We start from the raw sequence: 15,250 nt of genomic DNA, 5'->3' as shown, positions 1-15,250 counted from the left end.
GGTAGCAAAAAACCTCTAACACATTACATCCATAAGTTGTCCTCTATGAAATTAACATAAGGTGTCTATATTTTGTAATATTTTCATTTTGTAACACACATAGTCGAATGGTGTACAGTCACAAAAAAAATGTGTTCACTTCTTAGGGCAGCTTGCATAGGATGTGGGAAATGCCACCGCAGTTATGGCACCTTATTACCTTCCAGCAGGTTGTTAGATATACTGTTTAAAATCACTTCATTGTTTGTTGCCATCTTGATTATTTGGACTCAGAAATTGAGGATTTGGATTAGAAAGTGGTGGAAAAGCTTCCAAAGGCTAGTTTCTGAGGATAAACTCCATTCATTACCCAACTCACAACCTGACTAATTGGCAACCTGCTGGCAACAAAACCATGCTATTTATTGTGATGCCTGACGGGAGTTAATTATTCATTCCACTCAGCAAACTTTCACTCTCTCACTTTGTTTTTTTAGTTGCCTCTCATACACATCAAAGGCAGTTGAACAAAACAAAAGGGGCTCTCATTATTATGGCCTTCTGATCTCCTTGCAGCCTTGAGTCCCATACTAACCACAACTGAAAAGCTGTATGAGTAACACTGAATGAGTTAACAAGCCAGATACAGTAAGCACGACACTGTTGCCCTTACAAAGGAGGGAAAATGAGTAGTTATAAATAATATTAAAATATCACTTACTGATAAAAAAAGAGTACCAGCCTCTTTGGTGCCCTGTTTGTACTGTAATATAGTCTTTGTCTTCACTAACAGTTCTCCTAAAGGCTTCAACACCTCAGACATGACTGGATTTAAAGTCCAATGAGTTACATAAATCAGCTAAGTTGACACTGGGCAGACAGCTGGCAGCAACCACCACTCACTCAAAGTGGCCATGTGCTTAATGATCTATAAATGTAAGCCTGTATGGGATTTAAAAATAGTGTGAGGAGTTTTTAGTAGGTTATGAAACCAACTGAAATTAATACTGATGCCTCTACGTGACCTACAAAAGTAAATGAGAGCATCAGCACTAGGTTGATGTCAGACAAGGTGATTTATAGCACACTTATTGAAAATTTTGACATAAAGACATACAGCCTGATCCACCGGGGCACTAAGATCAGCACAAATTAAAAGTTACTAACAGCACAGAGAAAAGTGGAGCAACATCCTGAAATCCAGACAGCATCTCTCAATTGTTGATCACAACAACGTAACATGAACTATAGTGATAATAGCAACAATGTTAAAAATTGTGACATTTGCCTCACTTATATTTAAATGTGTGACAACTGCCTAGCTCAGAGAAGGAGAGCTGAATGAGAACGTAAATGTCAACATATATATTTTCCTGCAGAGGTCTACCTTGACCTCCAACGGAAATGTTCACTTCAATGGGAATTAGTACAGCAAGCAGGCTGAAAAGAATCTTTTGCAACTGCAACTGTGGAATACGATGGACTATTTTTTTTGTATCTCTTTGAATGAAACATTTAAAAATGAATTAGATAATCTTTAATAAATATGTCTTTAGTTAGTAACCTGGTAAAAAGCAGAACAAAGTGGGACCTCAGACCTTGTCTCACCTTGAAAAGAAATCTAATTTACATAACCACTCATTCACAACACATTATTCCTTACTCATCAACGGACATTCATGCTGACTTTACACTCTACAGTGACACACTTTGAAACATATATCTCAAAACAACACAAATGTAAAATGCATAGAAATGATCAGGGAATTATTCAAGCTATGTACAATAAGAGATTCAGCCTTTGACATGTGCACCATAGGTTGCAGCACCTTTGCAGCATACTTGCAGAGTTGCAGCACTCATTTACCCATTTCTATCTATGCCCTGAACTGTTATGTCTGATGCACAGATTATTTAATTTATTTATTTCATCCAGAGAGGAAATTTAATCTTGCGTTTTCCCAAAGCTTGCGTGATTTAGGTCGCTTCGTCCTTCACAGTGTGTCCTCAGGAGGAGTACATGTGTGCTGCAGCCAGGTCACACAGATTCAGTTTGTAATTTTTTTCATAGCCCCACCCTCTTTTATTCAGCTGTGTATTCCTCCCACAGGACTTGGGTTGCAGTTGAATTCATGATTTTCTATGGCAACACTTGCATCCTCCTAATGACACATAAACACACACTGCTCCTGTTCATTTATGTAACATGGTAAAGAATCATGAATGGAAGCCTGTGCTGTGGCGTGTTGTCCCTGTGTGCCAGTGGAGAGCTTCGTATGTGTGAGTAAAGTATGTGCTCGTGCTGCATTCACATGTTTTGCCAGACTCCATGCTCACTAATCTCTCTCTTTTGCCAATATTCCCACTCTATCTGGTTTCATCAGGCAGGGATTACACAGGATTAGACAACCTCCCAGAAGCTGACATGCACTCATTCATTCATTAAAAAACCCAAATGCAGTTGCTTACACGCCTCTAATTCAGAGAAAATGCACTTATCAAGCCTGAAGTAAAAACATATGGATATACACGGTAAAATGTCTTTAATACTTTTATGTTCAGTTATTTTAGTGATCCATGCACGTTCAGCCTCGATTGTTGTCCTGTGTGCTCAGTGATTACGTAAGACAGTAGTCATAGAGCCCGGATGTCATCAGGGTAGGAGCGGTATTGAGGTTGTAGTTTAACAACCTTATCCTGTCCTCTACCTCAGTGTAGCAGAAAATCAGTCTGCCGAGTATGATCATGCTGCAAGCTAGCCTCTGAACAAAGATTACAACTGTAAATCACTCATTTTATTCTATTCTGATTACATACACAAGGTGATCTGCCTGAAGTTAACTTTTTAATATGTGGACAGATGAAATAGTAGAAACACTGCCATGGTACAAAGATGAATCCTGATCTAAAGGGGAATTCCTACAAATGATACAAATAAAATAAAAATAAATGTTTGGACTGAACTAGTCTGATGCAAACAGGACTCAACCAGGTTGTTTTCTTTCTTTTTTTCCTCACAGAGCCACACTCTCATTGTGCTTTGCTAATGCTCATTAAACATCTGTTTTGGACAGATGTCATTTCAAGTAAGCTGCACACCAGATGATTGACATGCCAGTCCTTCAATCAGGCAACAGAACAAATTCACTGACCCCTGATAGGAGGAACACACTACTACGAGCTGAAACTGCCCTTTGCTTCCTGGATTTTTAAAGTGGTATAAACATGGAAGTCGCCAAATTTGTCATCAAACATCTGCTGTGGTGGTTCCTAAAATGTGGGGCACAGCCCCCTAGTGGGCTCTGAAGGCACAGCAGGTGGGCTGCAGTAGAGCATTTACAATGATTAAAGAAATAGTTTATAGCATTAGCTTCAGCTAAACAAAGACAATCAGATGTCTACTTGCAGGAATAAGGATTACTATAAATCCTCAAATATAAACCAGGGCCTTTATTTGCATTTACTGCAGAAGGGACCATATATTTATATGAAGCAGGCTTGTACAAGAGACAAAACGTCACATCAAATTCTCATATATGTGACAGACTTTAGCGCTGTCAGAAAGAGAGCACACCACCAGTAATGACAACGTAGAGCCCCAGCCAATTATTAGAAGCTTGCCTTTATTCACTCCTAGAGGACATGACCCTGGCTGTAATAAGGATTTATTGTACTCTGGTTACAACCAATGTGAGGTTGATCTTCTTGCAGGCAACCAATCACAGCAGCAGAGACTGAACAACAACCCCAACAATAATCTACAGGGACTAGTATCAAGGTAACACAAACATAAGAGACAGAGATTCATTCATGCTGTAAAGAATCAAGCAACATGGGAGCAACATTAGTAACCAAGCTACAATATTTTAAAATTGATTTGCTCTTATTTTGTGGTTAAGCACACAGTTGTGTTTGTACGTATATGGATTTCTAGTTTGTATTGAACTGCTATAGGTCCACTTTCACATGCAACCTTTCTTTTAAGGAACTTTGTCATAGCCTTTAATTTTGAATAGAAATGAGTGACTTGAGGTTTGGCCTCCAGAGTACTTTAAGGTGTCAAATCCAGTCTGTGGCATTCTTACATTTAGGAATTGTTATTCTGCCAGATTTAAGGTCGAAAAAATAGGACACGCAGTAGCTGAAAACAATTGTATCTAATGTATATGTATTTCTTAGTCTTAGATCCAATCAAAAATAAGTTATGCGTCTAGCTCTTGCTCAGTCAGTTGCCATTGCCAGTTGAGTTTCAACTTTGATTTTTGTCGTTGGCATACAACACGCCCTTGCAACCAGATCTCATCAAACATAATCCTGCTTTTATTCTCCGAGGACCACAGATGCATGCAACAAAATTCATAGCATTTCAAATCATTTCAGTCAAGATATTTTAGTCTAGACTGGAGTGGTGGACAGAGTGTGACTGATTTCAGATGGGTAGATTCAACTGACTGAACCATCCATTCTCAGTGCCTGAACCAATGACAGCAAAACACTTTCACTGCTAAAGAAGACAATGAGCTCTTTTTAATTCAGCAAATAAAATGATTTCTAATAAGGTCATTAACTATATTTTTTGTACATGTTATTCTCCCTCTGTCATGGGCTCATGCTAGAAATAATAGTGCCAAACAAATCTCAAGAAAGGGTTTAATGACCCACACTTATTCAACATGTGTGGTTTTAGATGGTAGTCATTGTTGCAGACCCTCCACGTGAGCACACAGAGTGGGAGTGGGTGTAGGGACTGGATTGAGAAGGACTCCTCTCCTCTCCAGCTCAGTGCAAACCTCTTAAGGCTGATTTATACTCCTGCGTCTCCCCTATGCAGCAGGGGCTGACGCAGACATGAGCACCACATACTTGTGCGTCGGTGTGTCCGTGTCGCACAGCTATTCTCCGCCGAAACGCCTGAGGGCAGTGCGGTCTCTGATAGCCGGCCGCCTGCTTCCGGTCCCGCTACGATCTCTGTTTACTTTTCCACAGAGATTCAGAGCGTGTTATGTTAATTTACAGCTGATACATGTTGCTGTTTATCATACAGACATGATTACATGAAGAATAGAGAGGAGGAGATGAAATGTGCGGCCGATGTCCGGGATCCCGGAAGTGCTTTAAATGCGGGAAAGACAAAGCCGCCGAGCGGACCAATCACAGAGCTTGCGGTCTGCGTCGGCCCTACGGGGAGTTACATTTTGGAGGAGGTGCACGTCAGCTACGTGCGTAGGCCTCGGCTTAGGTACGGGAGCTACGCGGACCCCCGGCGTAGGGTACGCCGTTGATTCAACGCAGAAGTATAAATCAGCCTTTAGAGCTGGTGGGGAATCCACCTGATGGAGTGTAGCTGTAAACCGCTGGAAATCTGCATGAGTTAAAGAATGATGGAAGGTTACAGAAGACATTCATGCATATGTAACCGGCTGATTAGCGCTCATGCCCCACAGCTGGGTGGGAACCAATCACCTGCGGTTACCTGGTTGTTTGCGGGGATAAAATTGAGTGACGGAGCTCCCTTCAGTCTCTGCAGAGCTCCGGGTTGAGAGCAGGTACGAGTCGCGTGTGTTAAGTGTTTTCAATGTTCGTACATGTGAGTAACTTTCACTCTTATTCCAGGACGGTGTTCCTTTCGTGTTGGTGGATCGTTGTGTGCCGCCAGCGCATATAGTACGCGGTACGAGCGCGGGTAGTGACGTGATAGGGTCGCGGACGGCCGAGGTAAACCTCAACTGGGTTTTGTTTATCTTAATGTGCCGTTTTGTTGTAAGTGGTTAACGTTCATGTATTTTGTTGCAGATTGCCACTTTTGCCTTGTCTTTTTGGTGTCTTCTTGTTGTCTTTTTGGTGTCTTTTTGGTGTCTTTTTGTCTCTTTTTGCCTTTCTATTTAGCTTGTCTTTGTTTTGTTCTTTTTGCCTTGAGTTACAGGCTCTGCTCAGTAACAGTGTGAGTTAAAGACTCTGCTCAGTAACAGTGTGATTTAAAGACTCTACTCAGTAACAGTGTTAAAGTGTCCCCGTCCAGGCTGTGTAAGCAGCCGTGGCTGTAGCTACAGTTTATTGTGTCAGGCTTTTTCTTGTTCTTTGCATCGTCTAATTTATCAACTAGATGTGTGTTGTTGTAGTGAGTGTGCCGTGTTCATAAGCCCGATACTTATAACCTGGCTGCAGTTAGCGGTGTCCCAACACTGATTTCTAGTATGTGGTTCATGTTGAAGTAATAATAATAATTGTGTTTTAAAACTATTTTTCTGCCAGTTAAATAAAGATCGTGTATATATTTTCCTAAACCATGCCTTTGTATTCATTTGTGAACTCACCTGCGTATTGTTAAAGGGGAAACCCTCTGTTAAAGGGGCGGTAACTAAAGAATAAGTATATTGTTAAAACTCTTTGGGTGAAAGTCCCAAGGTGGCGTTGTTGGTATTTTATCTTCTAATCCCAGAAATCCCTTTCCAGCCCTAGCTTGGTTACACATATAAATACATTTTTTAAAATACTTGATTTCATTAAGTACAGGGACTCTTATGGTTGTGTTTACTGCACTGTACGCACATTAACAAAGATGGCCTACTTAAGTAGGTAATGTGAAATCGATCCTCATTTCCTTAATGCCACTCCATCTTTACTTTCTACATCTTAACAAAGCTTTCGAAAAGTTCTTGAAAAGAACATTTCTAAAGAAAACTCTCAATACATATGTGATGACACTTTTTGATTGAATTGCATCTTTCAGTCATCTGATTATTTTGATAGTTTCCCAGTCCTCTTCCCTGCACAGCTTGTCTTCATTTATCTACGACAACACTCTGCATTGGCGGCAGGAAGCCACGATTGAGCAGAATATAGGATGTGTTTTCTTTATTATTTTTTTAAGAGCAGTTTTCAGCCAACATTCTGTCTCAGTCTGACTCTTCAGGTAAAACCGAAGAGTGATGGATACAATTTGAAACTGTTGAAGCAATAAAATGATTTTTATTGCCTCTACACTGACAACAACCTCGACTGGAAGCTTTCTGTGTCGCATTTTGTTTTCAGGCATCTGCTTGAGTGACGTACATCCATCATTACAGTTCTTGGGCGGTGATGAATCTGCAAAGTGTTGAGGAAATACTTCCAGAAATGGCCTCTTGGGATTTGGAAGTAAAAAATGTAATTTCAAAGTCCGTACAATCACACAAAATCGTTGTTTTTTTGTGGCAATGAGTGATGAAATCACATGCTAGTTATTGGACAATTTCAAGTTTCTAATGAGATAACTGAATAAAGGGATGACATTGTATACACAAAATGTCAAAGATCAACTTCACAGACATCAAAATGTCCCGGTTCAAGATTTTTCTATTGATTTGGCCCATTATTCCTTGTGACATTTGCCTGGTTTATTTCTAAAGGTGTGTGAACGGTAAAAAAAATTCTAAGAATAGTGTATATGAGAAATACAAGAAAAATCATGTAGGAGTGAAAAGAACATTTATTTCAAGACGACAAGGCTTGTCATCTCGAGATAAGGAGAAAAATAAGATGAGAAAACTGAGAAAATAAAACGTATTTAATCATGTTCTTAAGGACTTCTGTCCTAAACTTTAAAGGAGCACATTTATAAATATGGTAGCCAAGTAACTTCAGGTAATAAGAAAGGCTTGTTATCAGTTTAATACATTTTTTGTTTGTTTTTTTCCTCAAGCATTATTTAGAAAATGTTGCCTCAGTTAAGAATAAACAGACATTTTGCTCAAGACATTTATCAAAAACACAAAAAAAGACCTTCCTTTTTGGGATAAAATGAGATGTATGACCCCATTATCACAAAAAAATAAGTTGAGATCTTGAGATAACAAGAATTTAATATCTTGAGAAAACTGAGAAAATAAAATGTATTTAATTATGTCCTTTTAGGGCTTCCGTATTGTTGAGTCTTTGCTCTTATAAATTCATTAATGTGATGTTGCTAGTTTCACCTGGTGGTAGTCCACATACATGTAAGATCTTCAGCTTGCAGTTAAAGCTCTTAAGCTTGTTGTCAGAACCCTCTCCAGCAGGTTGATGTTTTCCACTCAGTGTTATGCATGCATAACTTTAAAGTGCTCGACATGGAGTCAAGCATTTTAAAGATTTACACTGGCATTATGACAGTAATGATGAATGTGAGACTTTATTGATAGTTACAGCTGTTGAAGTCAGGCAGGTTCACAGCAGCTGGTTGTCAACCATGATCCAGAGGAACCTACGAGACAAGAGAGCTCAAGAACTCCCATGAAGACATGCAGTTAGTGACGTTAAAGGGACATAAAGATTTAAAGTTAGTCTACCTGACTTGACTTGATATCTTGATGTATTGTGGGGCATAAGATGTAGAAGTTTACAAAATCATTTGTGACAGAAAAAAAAGAGAAATGAAAACCCATACTGGCAAAAAAAGAGAAATGAAAACCCATACTGGCAAAAAAAAAAAAAAGAGAAATGAAAACCCATACTGGCAAAAAAAAAAGAGAAATGAAAACCCATACTGGCAAAAAAAAAAAAAGAGAGAAATGGATTGTTTTTTGTAAAGTGCAGTGCACTGTGGTTGAGTCAGGAACATCTGCTGCCCTTTGATAAAATATGCAATCAAGATTTTTTTGTGCATTTCTAAAAAATCTGACTATCATTTCAATTTCCTGTAAAGTCTCAGGCACTGTGACTTTAAACTTTATCAGTGCTTGTTGATGAAATTTATATTTTTTACTCAAAATAAAGAGGAAAAGATTTTGAGAACTAACAAGCTCAGACAGATTTACATGTGTGTGGTGCTCCTTATGGGAAATCTAAAACTCTCCTGCAGTATATCTTTGCTTAATGACTCATTTTGGTCAAACGTTACAGTTTTTTCTCAAGGGTGAGGGATGGTAATGATCCCAGACCTCAGTAGAGAAGTGCAATTCATCCAATACTGCAGGCACACAGAAAAAAAACAACATATTAGCTTTCCTCCATTACATTTAGCATTTCATTACCTTTGACAAATTTGACTTTCAATATCAGCTCCTTCTCAAGGCTGTTCAGCAAAGTTATTATAAAAATGAAGCAGGAACAGAGATCAGTGTCCTCAGATATCACAATGTGATGCACGTTTACTGATTATACATAAATACATTTATACAAATGAACAAACATATATATATTTTTGTAATCAAAGCACATGTCCAGTACTTTTTTAATGAGTCTAATGATGAGCTTTCTTCAGAAACCTGTTCTGTGTACGCCTGATAATGTAGTACAACTCAAAAAAAAAAGTGTTATAATGAATGCACCACCCTATAAGCTTGCAAGTGATCATCATTAAACTAGCAATTAACATTGACTGAGTGCATGTGTAGTCTATGTAAATGCTAACATGCTGATGGTAAACCGCTAATGGTATCTTAGTATTCATACAAGCATTCAAACATTTCCTTGTAGTGAATCCTTATCCCATGAGATTATTTTAAAGATTGTTTTTGTCAATCTTAGTGGGACTGCAGAGCCTCTCCTTAGTTCAAAATGTTCCAGAGAACAGAGTGAGACAGAGGGGCTAAATGTGTGTGTGTGTGTGTGTGTGTGTGTGTGTGTGTGTGTGTGTGTGGGTAGTCATATGCAATGAGAATGAACAAGCAGAACATTTGGTTGTACAGGACTTTCTGTTCACAAGATTTCCTAAAAATGTTAGATACAGAACCTCTGTCCAGAGTGTCCAGACTTCTTTAAGGGCTTGTTAGAGGTACAGCTGCAAGCACACGCACAGTCTTAGCTCTTCACTGTGAATGCAAATGCTTCAGGCTGAGAGCCAAGATGTTTGGGTAACATTGGTCATCCTGTTGTATTGTTTAGCATGATTTTTTAATGATCATTTGTTGGATGATGAAGCGTATTGGGCACAGGATGCCACCCAGACTGATCTGTCAATGCATCAGAGGGCCACGGGTGTGTCCAAACTTTTTTTGACTGTGTTGGCCAAACTGGAGCACTGACTTCAACGGCTGTCTCATACAGTATGCGAGCACACAGTGTTTATTTTACGATTTTGAGCTCCACTAATTTGTTTTTTTATAACTTCCATCAAATGAGTGGAGATCCTATCTTCCCGTTATTTCCAGTTTTTGTTCAAAGGAGTTCAAAGAAATAAGCAGCTAAGCGGGACCATAACAAATCTTCAGTGTCTAATTCCTGATGGACTCATGAAGAAAACCTTTTCCTCCAAAGTAAATAGTAAATTAACTGTGTTTACATAGCGCTTTCTCTTGTTTTTTTCTTTCTTAGATAGGACAGCTGAAAAGAGATGGTAAATGTGGGGACTAGGGAATGGGGGAAGACACAGCAAAAGGTCAAGGTCAGGAGTCAGGAAGTAGTGCAACCTCCAGAGGGAGTTTGCGATCTCCTGAATCCCCAGGCTTTATACATAGAGAAAGAGGAAAAAAGATTAAGCAAAGAGTTGTTCATTCAAAGCTTCAACAGTGTTTCAACTTTAAGATTACGTAAAAGAACATATGCTTAGGTTTTCTTGTGCTCTGTATGAAAATAAAATGTCAGTTCACTAGCAAGGACCACGCCACACGAGAATATAAGTTTGAACATATAATGATTTATTGTGCGTCGTATAGCCCAGCGGATGGAGACTCAGGATGGGGATTACGTCTCAGCGTTATCCTAGCCGGAGCTGATCTTGATCCCAGGCAGTACCTGGAATTAGACAAGGGCACAAAAGAGCGTTGAGTAGTAAGGGGTAAGATAAAGGGCAATTGAAGCAGAGCAAGGTGAGGGAGGGCGGGTCGAAGAGCAACAGACGAGCGGTTGAGTAGTCTTGCTACGTTTAAGTAGGCTTGTCAGGTGATTGAGGGTGTGGTTTAGGCGTGGTCCTGCTCCCGAATTTAAGTTAACACCTTAACTTCATTTCACTAGCAAGGACCACGCCACACGAGAATATAAGTTTGAACATATAATGATTTATTGTGCGTCGTATAGCCCAGCGGATGGAGACTCAGGATGGGGATTACGTCTCAGCGTTATCCTAGCCGGAGCTGATCTTGATCCCCAAAAGAGTTGGATTAGATGGAGCTCAGTTGAGCGTGGGCTTGACGCAGATCACTAAGACTGTTGCGAATGTATGTGTGATATGCTTGGGATGACCAGCGCCCGAGGATCTGTATGGTTTTATCGGAGATGCCTGACCTGGCTGCTGTGGATGCTGCACCGATGCGGAATGAGTGGGCTGAGTAGTGTTCGGAGGTGATGCCTGAAATGCGGAGGACTTGGTGCAGGTGTTTGTGAAACCAGAATCGAGTTGCCATTTTTCCGGTTTCGGTGATGAAGAGTGGGTCGTGAGGAGATGCTAGAGCTGCGAACCTAGTGCTGATGTATTGAGTAAGTGGTTCAAACGGGCTGAGATAAGAGTCGAGGCGAAAGATGTAGATTGGGAAGGAGATCCCGAGCTGATCGGTTTTACTGCGTCGGAGTGTGAATATTAGAGAATCTGGGGTGTGTACAGTGATGTCGGATAATCTGGGATGATGGTGAGGATTAAAGACGGAAGAGGTAGGGGCAAATTCGGAACATCTGAGGAGACCGAAAAAAGCCAGTAGGAACATGGATTCCAGGGTAGAATCAATGGTAGGGGTTAGGTAGCCTGAACGGAGAGACTGAATGCAGAGACTAAGGAGGTCCGAGGTGAGTGGAAGGCGCTTTGAGGTGACTGCAGGTTCCTGTTTTTTGAAACCTTTGATCAGCATGGTTACGTGGGAATGGGAGATGGAAGGGCAGTGAAGGCCAGTGACCAGTTTAATGAAGAAGTTAACGCCGGCGAGGTAGGTTTGGATGGACGTGGACCGGATTTTCTGAATGGAGTGAGCGTGAGAGATGAAGTTGCAGATGGACACGATGTCCAGAGACGGAAAGGGCAGCTGGTATGTGGAGTGATATGATTTGAAACAGTTCCAACCGGTGAGGTAAGCGGAGAGAGTGCTTGGAGCTAGACTGTTGAGGATGGTTTCTTGTGAGATGAGAGAGAGGTTAGCTAGCTGTGGAGCTAGCTGAATATCGTTGCTGAAAACGGTGGGACTGGTACTGGATGCGGATCGGATTCTGGGGCCAAATGTCTGAATTTCTGAAAAGAGAAACGAGAGAGTGCGTCAGCGATGGTGTTGAGATATCCTGGAATGTGAGCTGCTCTTAGAATGAACTGATGGTGGGCGGAGATTAATGTGAGTCTGCGTAGAAACGGCATGATGGCTGGGGAGTGAGATCGGCCCTTGTTTATGATTTCAACTACTGCTGTGTTATCGGAGTGTATGAGAATTGATTTTCTTGACCATTCGTGCCCCCAAAGTAAGGCCGCTATGACGACGGGGTAGAGCTCGTGAAGAGTGGATGAAGGAGAACGGGATTCGGAGTCGAGAGACTTCAACTCCGGAGGCCAGGTGGCTGCGAACCAACGCCCTTTGTAGAAGCCGCCGAAGCCGACAGAGGGAGCTGCGTCGGTGTACAACTGAATGTCGTCGGGTCGGGAAACGAAATCGTTGTAGAAAAACGAGATGCCGTTCCATGCCGACAGGAAATGTAGCCACATGCGCATTTCCATTTTGCAGACGTTGTCCAGCACTATCCTGTCGTGAAGTGAAGGGACGGCTGCAGCTTGCGTGAGGAGGTTAGAGAGGAAAGACCTGGCCTGAGGAATTATGCGGATTGCGTAGTTCAGGTGACCGAGGAGAGCCAACAGCTGGCGTTTGGTGCACCTATCGGCTAAGAGATAGTTGGAGAGAATCAGAGTGACGCGCTGAATTTTTTCCTGCGGCAGAGATGCCTGGAGGGAGATGGAGTCTAGGGTGATGCCGAGGAACTCGATGGAGGTGCCAGGCCCTGAGGTTTTTTCCTCCGAAAGAGGCACGCCGAGCTCCTCAAAGGCTTTCGTGAGGGTGACGAGGCCGAACTTGGGAGGTGAGGACGACGGCGTGACCACCAGGAAATCGTCGAGGAGGTGGAGAATGTACGGGAGTCTGTAATTGTTCGTGAGGACCCAGCAAAGTACCTCAGAAAGGGAGTCGAAGATCTTTGGGCTACTTCTGCAACCGAAGGTGAGACGCACCGCAAAGTAATAGGCCCCCTTCCAACGTACCCCAAAGTAACGCCAGAAAGCCGGTTGGATGGGGAGGATCTTGAAAGCACTGGTTATGTCGGCTTTAGAGAGCCAGGCTCCGATGCCCGCTAAACGGACAAGGGTTATGGCATGGTCGATTGTGGCGTACTGCATAGAAAAATCCGGGGCAGGAATGACGCTGTTAATGCTAGGGACGTGCGAACCGTGCGGGGAAGAGAGGTCGATAATGAGCCTCTTTTTCCCGGAGTATTTCCGAGTGGCCACGCCTAACGGGCTGACGCGAAACACGGGGAAGGGGGGACTGTCGAATGGGCCGATCATGAATCCCTGCCTGACCTCTTCAGCCAGCAGGGAGTCCATGATATCCGGTTCCCTAAGAGCGGACTGGAGGTTATGGCAGGAATGTGAAGTGTCCGGAAGAATGTCGATGCCAGGATGAAAACCGCGGGAGAAACCATCTAGGAGAAATTCGACAAACTGTCTGTCCGGGTGATCTTTCAAAGCTGCCGCGAGGACCGTTACCTTAATGGGTGTGTCGAGGTGGCGTGCTAGTCAATCCGCTGGAGTTGTAGGATTGTGCGGGCAAGTGCTCCTGGCGTGGGCACCCCCGCAGAAGGAACAGACGTGCAGGAGGCGACAGTTGGACATGCTACAGCCGAGGTGGTTAAAGTTGTTGCATACCATCCTGCCGGATTGGTAGAGGACAGGCCGTCCCCTTTTATCGACCCCTTTTGGCATGGGAACATTAGCGGCCGGGCGTAAGCTCAGAGGTTTGGGAATAATCGGAGGCGGAGGTGCAGCGGGAGACAGACGGTTGAAGATGGAGGGGTGGCGTGAAGAAGGAGGGCGCGAGCTGGGTGGAGGAGCGCTAACGGTGCACGAGGTGGCAGGGTGAGAGGGAGCCCCGCAGAACTCACAGGAGAGGGAAGTACGGGCTGCGAAGATGCGGCAGTAAAGCTCAGAGTCGAGAGCGCCCCAGTGGGTGTTCTGATTAAACTGCTGTATGCGCCCGGCTGCTTGATTGGCGAAGTGGACGTGGTAACTGTAAAAACCGGTACCGCCGAATCTGAGGGCCATGTCGAGAATGATGGACAAATAGTCATCGAGCTCGGCCCTACGTGCAGGAAAGGCCGAACACACAATGTCACGGTAGAGCGAAAAGGCCAGGGCGAATTCTGCCGGTGTCAAGTCCTTGGACCTGGAGGGAAGTGGGTGACGGAGCTGCACGGGGCCGAAAATAGTCTGCAATTCCCTAGGCTGACTAGTGTCGATGATGGACGGGTGAAGTAGCTGTGCTAAGTCCACGTAATTGCCAGAGAGAATCTGATGGCGTAACGTGGGCGAGACAGGTGAGGGGCGGTGAACTACTGAAGCCGGCTGGACGGGTGGAGCCGCTGTGGCGAGAGTGTAGGTGTGACAGGAGTAAGGGAAAACATTTGGGTGTTGGGGAAGGGAGGGGGTGGGGATGGGGAGGGAGGGGGGAAAGGACAGGTCAGCAGGAAAAAGAGGGGGTCGAGGATAGCCAGCTTGATTGAACTGAGGAGGGGCTCCTGGTGGAGCCGAGGAGCTGGCTATTGTGGGATGAGGGGGAATAGAAGCCATGTTGCTTGGAGTGGCTGAAGGAAGGGTAGAGGAAGGGATGAAAGGATGAAAGGATGCATGTGCATGGGGAGGTTGTGCAGCCTGCGGACACAGGGATGAGAGGAAAGCTGAGATAGCTTGAGAATAGACAGACACAGAGGGAGCAGGCACAGGGGGTGATACGACCTGTTCCCCACCAGGGGGAGCCGGTGAAGCCGGTAAAGGCTGGGAGAGCGGCCGAGGCCTGATGACGTCACGTCTGACGTCGCTGGCGGAGGTTGGCCCTGGTGAGGAAGCAGGTAGCGCGGGAAGATTGATTGTCGACGCTGGAGCGGTCGTGGAAGAAGTGTAGAGCTGGAACAATCTTGCCTTATTGTCGTTGCTGTGGAAGGCGATGCCCTTCGACTTGAGGAACCGTCGCAGGCGGGCAACGGTCCAGTTCCTGCTGTCGGACTCGGGTGGAGAACGCGGGGCTGGCCCCGAGGTGGAGGGCGCGGCACCCCGCGACGGATTGCCCGGGACGGAGCGGTGAGAAAGGCGAGGAGAGGACAGGCGCCGACCGCCCCTGCGGCGCCCCCGGTTCACGGC

General features: G+C 43.8%; 1 protein-coding gene across 1 annotated transcript; it reads right to left on the bottom strand.

Moving 5' to 3' along the window:
* Nucleotides 1-12,000: 12,000 nt before the first annotated feature.
* On the bottom strand, nt 12,001-13,616 carry LOC117826216. Its single transcript, XM_034702127.1, has one exon. It carries the CDS (start codon nt 13,439-13,441, stop codon nt 12,014-12,016), a length of 1,428 nt encoding a protein of 475 aa, XP_034558018.1. The 5' UTR covers nt 13,442-13,616; the 3' UTR covers nt 12,001-12,013.
* Between the last annotated feature and the right edge of the window lie 1,634 nt (nt 13,617-15,250).

This window comes from Notolabrus celidotus, chromosome 2 (genome assembly GCF_009762535.1).
Source record: "Notolabrus celidotus isolate fNotCel1 chromosome 2, fNotCel1.pri, whole genome shotgun sequence".
Classification (NCBI taxonomy): Eukaryota; Metazoa; Chordata; class Actinopteri; order Labriformes; family Labridae; genus Notolabrus; species Notolabrus celidotus.
Note: the sequence above shows the minus strand (reverse complement) of the source record. Positions and strands in the feature narration are given on the sequence as shown.

Bases quoted from the DNA above. Each gene is read 5' to 3' on its own strand.
- LOC117826216 (XM_034702127.1), bottom strand. From the start codon at position 13,441: ATGGACTCCCTGCTGGCTGAAGAGGTCAGGCAGGGATTCATGATCGGC.